The sequence below is a fragment of the Heterodontus francisci genome, chromosome 21 (assembly GCF_036365525.1).
Source record: "Heterodontus francisci isolate sHetFra1 chromosome 21, sHetFra1.hap1, whole genome shotgun sequence".
Taxonomy (NCBI): Eukaryota; Metazoa; Chordata; class Chondrichthyes; order Heterodontiformes; family Heterodontidae; genus Heterodontus; species Heterodontus francisci.
This window is the reverse complement of record NC_090391.1, coordinates 44,111,188-44,121,861: the sequence shown is the minus strand read 5'-3', so window position 1 is coordinate 44,121,861 and position 10,674 is coordinate 44,111,188. Positions and strand designations below refer to the sequence as shown.

General features: G+C 45.1%; 1 protein-coding gene across 1 annotated transcript; it reads right to left on the bottom strand.

The window, feature by feature from the left end:
- Positions 1-2,898: 2,898 nt before the first annotated feature.
- On the bottom strand, positions 2,899-8,069 carry LOC137381107 (probable G-protein coupled receptor 139). The gene is made up of 2 exons (XM_068053494.1): positions 8,000-8,069; positions 2,899-3,803 (listed from the first exon to the last, which is right to left on the bottom strand). The coding sequence occupies exons 1-2, from the start codon at positions 8,067-8,069 to the stop codon at positions 2,899-2,901; spliced, it is 975 nt and encodes a 324-aa protein (XP_067909595.1).
- Between the last annotated feature and the right edge of the window lie 2,605 nt (positions 8,070-10,674).

The following is a 10,674-nucleotide window of genomic DNA, read 5'->3' as shown; positions in this document are numbered from 1 at the left end:
ACACTACAAACAGCAAGGGTCCCAGCATCGATCCCTGCGGTACATCACTGGTCACAGGCTTCCTATCGCACAATAACCCTCTACTATCACCCACTGCCTTCTTTCACTGAGCCAATTTTGAATCCAAGTTCCCAAATTGCTCTGGATCCCATGGGCTTTTACTTTCTTAACGAATCTCCCATGCGGGACCTTATCAAAAGCCTTCATGAAGTCCATACAGACTACATCAACTGCTTTACCCTCATCTACACCTCTAGTCATGTCCTCGGAAAACTCAATCAAATTTGTTAGACACGATCTCCCCCTGACAAAGCCATGCTGACTATCCCTGATTAAGCCCTGCCTCTCCAAGTGGAGATTAATCCTGTCTCACAGTTTTTTTCCCCAAATACTTTCCCTATCACTGATGTTAGACTCAATGGCCTGTAATTAATGATGGTGCCACATTCGCTGTCCTCCAGTCCTCTGCTACCCCTCCTGTGGACAGAGAGGATCTGAACATTTGCGTCGGAGCCCCCGCTATCTCTCCCTTGCCTCGCATAGCAGCCTGGGATGCATCTCATCTGGGCCTGGAGATTTATCCAGCTTCAGGCCCGCTAATACAGCGAATATTTTTTTATTTATTCATTCATGGGATGTGGGCGACGCTGGCCAGGCCGGCATTTATTGCCCATCCTTTGAGAATGTGGTGGTGAGCTGCCTTCTTGAACCGCTGCAGTCCATTTGGGGTAGGTATATGCACAGTGCTGTTAGGAAGGGAGTTCCAGGATTTTGACCAGCAACAGTGAAGGAACGGCGATATAGTTCTAAGTCAGAATGGTGTGTGACTTGGAGGGGAACTTGCAGTTGGTGGTGTTCCGATGTATTTGTGGCCCTTGTCCTTCTAGTTGGTAGAGGTCGCGGGTTATGAGCGGCATGGACAGAGTGGATAGTCAGAAGCTTTTTCCTAGGGTGGAAGAGTCAGTTACTAGGGGACATAGGTTTAAGGTGAGGGGTGTAAAGTTTAGAGGGGATGTGCGAGGCAAGTTCTTTACACAGAGGGTGGTGAGTGCCTGGAACCTGCTGCTGGGGGAGATGGTGAAAGCAGGCATGAAATGAAATTTAAGAGGCATCTTGACAAATACATTAATAGGATGGAAATCGAAGGATACGGTCCCTGGAAGTGCAGAATGTTTTAGTTTAGGCAGGCATCAAGATTGGCGCAGGCTTGGAGGGCCGAATGGCCTTTTCCTGTGCTGTACTGTTCTTTGTTTGGAAGGTGCTGTCTAAGGAGCCTTGGTGCATTGCTACAGTGCATCTTGCAGATGGTACACACTGCTGCCACTGTGCGTTGGTGGTGGAGGGAGTGAATATTTGTCGATGGGGTGCCAATCAAGCGGCCTGCTTTGTCCTGGATGGTGTCGAGCTTCTTGAGTGTTGGAGCTGCACGCATCCAGGCAAGTGGAGAGTATTCCATCACACTCCTGACTTGTGCCTTGTTGAAGGTGGACAGGCATTGGGGAGTCAGGAGGTGAGTAACTCGCCTCAGGATTCCTAGCCTCTGACCTGCTCTTGTAGCCACGGTATTTACATGGCTACTCCTTTAAAATGCTAATGTGTTCAAGTATTTCACAATCCCCTTCTCTGATCACTGTACCTACATCGTTCCATTCCATAGTGAACACAGATGAAAAGTAATGATTCAATACCTCACCAATGTTCTCTGGCTCCACACACAGATCGCCTCTTTGACCCCTAATGGGCCCCACTTTTTCCCTGGTTATCCTCTTCCCTCTAACATACTTGTAAAACACCTTGGGATTTTCCTTTATCTTGACTGCCAATGATTTTTCATGCCCCTTCTTCGCTCTCCTAATTACTTTAGACTAGTTATCAGACAGAACCGGGAATCTGCAGTACTGTACATGAACAATCAAACAGCACTGGGAAAGCATGCTATCTGATCTGCCATTTTTCCAATCAATCAATCTTTCCTTTCACTGACGTTTAGCTTCCAGTCCAATCTCTCTGAATTGAATTCAGTGAGCTTAGGAAGTGCGGTCAGGAAATGATCATTGGCCTCTGTGTTGCTCATGTTCAAATCGCCATGGCATTGCATCACCCCGCCCCGCCTCCTCCCCCCTCCACCCCCGCCGCCGCTCCAAATCTCTACAGCCCTCCGAAAATTGTGTTCACTGAAAAAGGGAGAGGGTAATAACTAGGTTTCTACCCCTGATCATTATCCAATGAAGTCGGGCACAACGTGCTCGTTTGTGAAAGTTTGATGGCGGAGTGTAGGTGGGGTGGGGCGTTGGTTCCTGGTGACAGGATCAGGACCAGATTCCCCACAACTCCATCTGCAGGAATAGCCTGCTGCGAGAACGGATGAACCAGATCGCAACATTTGGACAAGGCAGAGCACAATAACCTTTATGATAACTTTAACTTCATTAGGATAGTTGAGTCGGGTCGGGCGCAGGAAAAATTAAAGGAATTGAGCCGGGTCGTGTTCGGGGTGGATGTGGTCAGGATGGGCCCAGCTCGGGATTCAATTTTATACCCGAGCAGGTCATTACTCACAATCACTGTGATTTGCAGTTTTGTCCAATTAGCTCTGGGTCCAGGGTGGATTTAGTTGAATCCATATGAGCTTTTCAATGACACCCTTTTGAGAAAAAAATTCATGAATCTTATTAAATTAAACCAAAAAAATCAAAATTAAATAAATTAAATCTTCTGCAGAACAAGTCCCGCCTCAATAGGTCACATTTTCAATAAAATATAAACTCAGAATCAGATTTAAAATCATTTCATTGCTCAGTGCTGTGAATATAAAATGTATTTCTGTCCTGTGGGGAGTGGAAAGAATGGAATATGCAATGGGATTTACTTCCAAGGTTTGAAACCCTTCAGCTCTTTCTATGATTTCACTAGTTTAACAAGTAGATTGAAAGGGTATTTCACAGCTTTCTTCAGCTCCTGTCTGAATTTAGTCTGTGTCACAGTGTAAATACAGGTATTGGTGCAAGTACTGAGAAGCTGCAGCATCTTTGATGTGTGTTCTGTGATGTAGTGAGGGTCAGTGGTGGAGTAATAATATTGAATATCTGCAATTCGCCTATAAATGTTATACACAACCCAGGTCACCCATAACAGTATAAAACTGCCGGATATACTGAAGAGTAGAATAATTGATTTTCTGCGATTCTCCATCTCTGGGTCCTTGTGATTCTCTGCATTGCTGTGGCCCTGGAATCCCCTGCGGACTTTACTTGCAAATAAAATACGTCTGACCGTCAGAACATTGAGCAGCAAAATCAGAAAAAACGGGACACAGGGGGTTAGAATGAGGTGAAACAATTCAAATACCCCCCATATGGGGGAAGTATAGAAGCTAGGTTTATGGACACAACGTAGGGGAACATTATCAATAATGTACCTTGGTTTATATGTAAAGTACCAAGGGACTGACTCTAAACAGCCCAGCACACTCACTGTTCCTACAACCACAGCCGCCGTTTTCTCACTGCAATATTTTCTTTGCAGCTTATCACAACAAATGGTCACAAATCGATCAAAGGTGAAAGCGACTGTGAGCCAGACAGAAACACCTGTGGCTGCAGAAAGCAGAACGGCAGTGAGAATACACACAGGAGTAATTCTCAGGAATGAATCTGGGAAATAAAGTGAAACAATCCAACTCAATATGGGTTCAGTGATAACGACCAGGAGATCAGCCACTGCCATTCCCACCAGGTAGACAGTGATACATTTGGAGAGACCACACTTTCCTCGGGATAGGATCACAATCGCCACCAAGTTAACTGGAAGAGAGAGAAAAGGAAGGAGAGAAATTACTGATCAGAGCTGGAGATAAAGCAACAATTTGATAGGATCTGGGCTTCAATTTCCAACTTTGTTGCTGTATTGAACAGTGAAAACTGATTCATTGATCTGGGCAGTGTTTTGCCACAGTGAAATGTTTGAATAATAAGAATGAATTCGGAAATTGATACAGAAAGTGAATAAAGTCAGCACCGGATCTATTGGAAGTACTGAGTTAGGATGCAGTGCCAGTGGGTAAATGAGAAGGGATTTTACAGAGATGGAATCCAATGGGTTAAATGGGAGTTTGCCTCCAGATTGTTGGTTGGGAATGCTTGCGGAGGGCGGGAAGCACAGCTGGTTGTTGCCCTGGGTTCAGAGAACCGACAGGGACTGTTACCAATGGGAAAGGGCTGAAAACTGTATTTGAGTATCAGCCATGATCTAAAATGGCGAAGCAGGACTGAAGGGCTCAATGGCTTCCTCCTGCTCCTATGTTCCTGGATACCTATCAGGTTGGACGATCCTGTGAGTGAGATTGGGAGGGAGAGAAGGAAAAGGACATGTTGGAGCTGGAGGGGAAACAGAAGCAGATGATTTGGGAAAGTGGATAAACTGAAGCAATGGATGAAGCTCCTAAGTATTCAATACAGTGGGAGGAGAGGCGGAGATTCAAAGGGAGAAACCGAGGCACAAGTGTCAGAGGAAATCGAATTTATAGATCCCAGTAATACAACTCAATTAATACATTCAACAATAATCCCTGTAGTTGCTGGTGTTGGAGAACAGTTCCTTGGTTATAAACATTTAGCCAAAACATTTAGATCGTACGGGCAATAAATGCCAATTCAAGCATATTTCTGATATCAGCCTTGCTATTTCTTGAAATCAGCGGTCACAGATATTCTAAAACCAGATTTTGTTAAATTTTATTAGTATTCAAGCATGGGATGTGGGCGTCGCTGGCCAGGCCAGCATTTATTGCCCATCTCTAACGGCCCTTGAGAAGGTCGTGGTGAGCTGCCTTCTTGAACCGCTGCAGTCCATGTGGGGTAGCTGCACCCACAGTGCTGTTAGGAAGGTTCCAGGATTTTGACCCAGCGACAGTGAAGGAACAGCGATATAGTTCCAAATTAGGATGATGTGTAACTCGGAGGGGGCACTTGCAGGTGGTGGTGTTCCCTTGCATTTGCTGCCCTTGTCCTTCTATTTGGTAGATGTCGCTGTTTTGGATGGTTGGCTGTCTAAGGCGCCTTGCTGCGTTGCTGCAGTGCATCTTGTAGATGGTACACACAGCGGCCACTGTGTGTCGGTGGTGGAGGGAGTGAATGTTTGTAGATGGGGTGCCAATCAAGCGGGCTGCTTTTCCCTGGATCGTGTCGAGCTTCTTGAGTGTTGTTGGATCTTCACCCATCCAGGCAAGTGGAGAGTATTCCATCACATTCCTGACTTGTGCCGTGTAGATGGTGGACAGGCATTGGGGAGTCAGGAGGTGAGTTGCCCGCCGCAGGATTCCTAGCCTCTGACCTGCTCTTGTAGCCACGGTATTTATATGGCTACTCCAGTTCAGTTTCTGGTCAATGGTAGCCCCGAGGATGTTGATAGTGGTGGGGGGTGGGGGGGCGTGGGGGTTCAGCGAATGTAATGCCATTGAATGTCAAGGGGGGATAGCTAGATTCTCTCTTGTTGGAGATGGTCATTGCTTGGCACTTGTGTGGCGCGAATGGTACTTGCCACTTATCACCCCAAGCCTGGATACTGTCCAAATCTTGTTACATATCTACACGGACTGCTTCAGTATCTGAGGAGTCACGAATGGTGCTGAACATTGTGCAATCATCAGCGAACATCCCACTTCTGGCCTTATGATTGAAGGAAGGCCATTGATGAAGCAGCTGAAGATGTTTGGGCCGAGGACATTACCCCGAGGATCTCCTGCAGTGATGTCCTGGAGCTCAGATGGTTGGCCTCCAACAACGATCTTCCATTGTGCTAGGTATGACTCCAGCCAGCTGTGGTATTTCCACCTGATTCCCATTGACCTCAGTTTTGCTAGGGCTCCTTTATGCCATACTCGGTCAAATGCTGCCTTGATGTCAAGGGCAGTTACTCTCACATCACCTCTTTTGTCCATGTTTGAGCCAAAGCTGGAATGAGGTCAGGAGCTGAGTGGCCCCAGCCGAACACAAACTGAAAAGGTTATGGTGAACAAGTGCCGCTTGATGACACCTTCCACCACTTTACTGAAGATTGAGAGTAGGTTGATGGGGTGGTAGTTGGCCCGGTTGGACTTGTCCTGATGTTGTGTCCAGGACAAACCTGGGCAATTATCCACATTTCAGGGTAGATGCCAGTGTTGTAGCTGTACTGGAGCAGTTATGATTCCTTGAGTATGACTATGTCAGGTTGTTGCTTAACTAGTCTGTGTGACAGCTCTCCCAACATTGGCACAACCCCCAGATGTTAATGAGGAGGACTTGGCAGCATCGACAGGGGTGGGTTTGCGTTGTCGTTGTCAGTGCGTAGGCCGATGCCGGGTGGCCCGACCGGTTTCATTTCTTTTTATTAACTTCGTAGCGGTTAGATACAAATGAGTTGCTTGCTTGGGCATTTCAGACGGCATTTAAGAGTCAACCACCTTGCTGTGGTTCTGGAGTCACATGTCGGCCAGACCATGTAAGGACAGCAAATGTCCTTCCCAAAACTGAACCAGGTGGGTTTTTACAGCAATCGGCAATGGTTTTTAACTTCCATATCTTTCTTAACTGAACTCAAATTCTACCACTTGCTGTGGTGAGATTCGAACGCATGCTCCCAGAAGAATACCTTGCGTGTTTGAGTTATTAGCGACAATACCATTACACCACTGCCTCCTTGTCGGTTAAAGGGTGAATTACCATCAGTGAAGAACTGATTCTGTTATGTTTATTCGGTCAGTAAATAAGGAATAAGAACTTTCTAGAAATGAAAATGATGACCTGACAGAAATAAATACAGAGGATTAACTCCAAAATGACAATGAATGCAATGTGACAACGGATAACTTCAACTCACAGTTTCTCTCACTAATTGTTCTGGACATTCCAGCACTTTATGATGGAAAATTATTCACACTGCTGCTTCTTTCTCTTTACCTTTGCTTATCTCTTTCCCTTGGTTTCGTTCTCCGTGCTCCTATCTCCTTCCCTATCTCTCTGGAGTGCTCACACCCTGCCCATTGCTACTTGATGCCACTTTTCACATCCGATTCATTCCTTACATTCTGCGCCTGTATTCTGTTCAACAGCCACGTGTCCAATGGCTCTTTTCTCTGAGTCAGTTTGTTCACGCAACACCAAAGTCTCCACCTGTTCACCTACACTCTACAGTTCATCTACAGTGCATTGATTAAACAGGATCAAAACCTTCTTCCAGACAAACCTCACAATCATTCCTTCTCCTGGAATTATAAAGTACACTGTTAAAATGTGAGATTGTTTCATTAATAAAGCACCAACATCAGCGCTGCAGCTGACAATACATAGATATATGGGAGACTCTTGATTCCAGGTGATAGAGTGAAAACCAATAAAGCATCACATCAATGCTCTCTATTTTACAATGTCGTGCAGTAGCTGTGAAGGTTCCACAGTGAAGCAGAGAAAGAGATGTGAAAGTGTCAGCAGAAAACTCAGTTCAGCAGCCAGACCTCTGAACAGCGTCAGACGCAAACAGAATGAAATAATATTTTACAGCAGTGATGACCAATAAATACATGAAATCCCAGTTAGTTGGAACCATGTTATTGGGGAGGAGGACATTGTGCTGCCCCGTTGTAACACTTAGACTGTGAGATGTCTCGTGCGCAATCACTGAGAAAAAATCATAAAAATATTCCAAGGCAGGTTCATTCCACATGGTGAAACTGTTAAAAGCTCATGATGGTCTGATTCTTGATCCTAACCGAGACATCCCATTCAAATACATTCAATGCACAAAATAATCCAGTAACAATGCCAGGAGTACTTAAACCAATACCATTCAAGACATAATACAACTCCTGCAATCCTGAAAGAGGAGACAGTGAGGAGATTCCATCAATAAATTGCTGGAGAAGAACAGGTGGCTGTGTAAAACACACAGTGGGAAATAATAACGAGCTGAGAAGCACAGTTAATATCGATTTGCACATTTAAGATCTGAGATAGAGGCTCACCAGGGACTCCAATCGCTGCAAGTACAGGATAATAAATGTCTTCTATCTGATAGAGTACTGGATATCCCATTTCTGTGAGAAACAGGGAGGTCTGCTAGCCTAGAATCCGCAGCTCCAGCAGGCACTCAGCACTGATCCATTCCAGTGCGTCCTGATTTATACAAGGGATAAGTCTCCACTGACACGTTTATACCCCTGATCATTGCTATTAGTTACACTCACTTGAACAAACACATTACGTCAACAGCTTTGACTCTGATGGAAATGATGGACGGCTTGCATCTTAGCAGAATTGGTCCAATATCCTCACATGGAGATTTGCCAGGGCTTTTGGGGACTGTTTAAACTAAAGTGTCAGGGGGATGTGCATGTATATGAATGCACATAGTCTGGTTAATAAGACTGGTGAGGTACAGGCGCAAATTGCAATGTGGAAATATGATGCTGTGGCTATAACAGAGACCTGGCTCAAAGAAGGGCAGGACTGGATGTTAAATATTCCTGGATAAAAGATGTTCAGGAAAAATAGGAACGGGAAAAAGGGGGAAGGGTAGCTTTAGTGATTAAGGAGAGCATTGCAGTGCTGGAGATAAAGGATCTCCCTGAGAGATCGAGGGCAGAATCTATTTGGCTGGAGCTAAGGAACAACAAATGTGCAGTTACATTGCTCGGTGTTGTCTATAGGCCACCAGGTAGTGGCAAGGACGTGGAGGAACACATTTGCAACGAAATGTAAGAGAATTGCAAAAATTGTAGGGTAGTTTTAATGGGAGAATTTAATTATCCAAATATAGACTGGGATAACAGTAATATAAAGGGCAGTGAGGTGGAAGAGTTCCAGAGTGTGTTCAGGAAAATTGTCTACAACAGTATATTGCGAGTCCAACAATAAATGAGGCACTGCTAGACCTGGTTCTTGGGAATGAGCTGGACCAATAGGCATAGAGTTATATAACACATAAACAGATCCTTTGGCCCATCGTGTCCGTGCCAGCCATCAAGCACCTATCGATTCTAATCCCATTTTCCAGCACTTTCCGCTAAGCCTTGTATGTGATGGCGTCTCAAGTGCACATCTGAGTACTTCAATTTTGGAGGGTTCTTACCTCTAAAACCCCTTCAGGCAGTGAGTTTCAGATTCCAACCAACCTCTGAGTGAAACACGTTTTTATCAAATTCCCTCTAAACTAACTGCCCCTTACCTTAAATCTATGTCTTGGTCAGCGACACCTCCGCTAAGGGAAAACGTTTCTTCCTATCTACCCTATCTGTGCCCCTCATAAGTTTCTATACCCCAATCAGGTCTCCCCTGCGCTAAAGAAAACAGCCCTCGCCTATCCAGTCTCTTTTGATAGCTGAAATGCTCCAGCCCAGGCAACATCCTAGTCAATCCTCTGCACCCTCTCCAGTGCAATCTCATCCTTCCTATAGTGTGACGACCAGAACTGTACACAGTTCTCCAGCTGTGGCTTAACTAGCTTTTTACACAGTTCCATCATATCATCCCTGCTTTTATTTGCTAGGCCTCGACTAATAAAGACAAGTATCCATTTGCCGTCCTAACCATCTTATCTTGCTGTGCTGCTGCCTTCTGCGATCTATGGACAAGTACACCAAAGTCCCTCTGACCCTCTGCAGTTTCTAGGGTCCTACCACCCATTGTATTTTCTCTTGCCTTGTTAGTCCTCCAAAGAAGCATCACCTCACACTTCTCTGGATTAAATTCCATTTGCCACTGCTCCGCACATCGTACCAGCCCATGTGTATCGTTTTGTAATCTAAGTCCTTCCTCCTCACCATGACACCACCACTTTTCGTGTCATTGTGAATTTACTAATCATACCTCCTATATGCACGTCTAAATCATTAATGTACACTACAAACATCAAGGGTCCCAACACTGATCCCTTCCCAGCACCGATCTCTGCGGTACACCATTGGTTACATGTTTCCAATCGCAAAAGCAACCCTCGACCATCAACCTCTACCTCCTGCCACCAAGCCAATTTTGAATCCAATTTGCCAAATTGCCCTGGATCCTATGGCCTCTTACCTTCTTCACCAATCTTCCTTACGGAACCTTATCAAAAGCCTTACTCAAGCCCATGCAGACTACATCAACTGCTTTACTCTCATCTACACATCTCGTCACCTCCTCTAAAAATTCAGGCAGGTTTTTTAGACATGATTCCCACAAGACAAAGCTATGCTGACTATCTTTGATTAATCCCTGCCTCGCAAAGGGGAGATTAATCCTGTCTCTCAGAATATTTTTCCAACATTTTCTCTACCACTGATGTTATCCATCTTGAAGAATGGTACGACATTCGATATCCTCCAGCCTTCTGGTACCTCTCTTGTGGCCAGTAAGGATCTGAAAATTTGTGTTAGAGCCCCTGCTATCTCCACCTTTGCCTCACATAACAACCTGGCATACATCTCATCCAGGCCTGGGGATTTATCCACTTTTAAGCCCACTAAAACAGCTAATACCTCCGCCCTTCCAATGCTAATTTGTTCGACTAAATAACAATCCCCCTCCCTGATCTCTGCACCTTCATCGTCCTTCTCCATATTTAACACAGATGAAAACTAATAATTTAAAACCTCTCCTTCATCTTTTGGCTCCACACACAGATTATCACTTTGGTCACTAATGGGCCCCACTCTTTTCC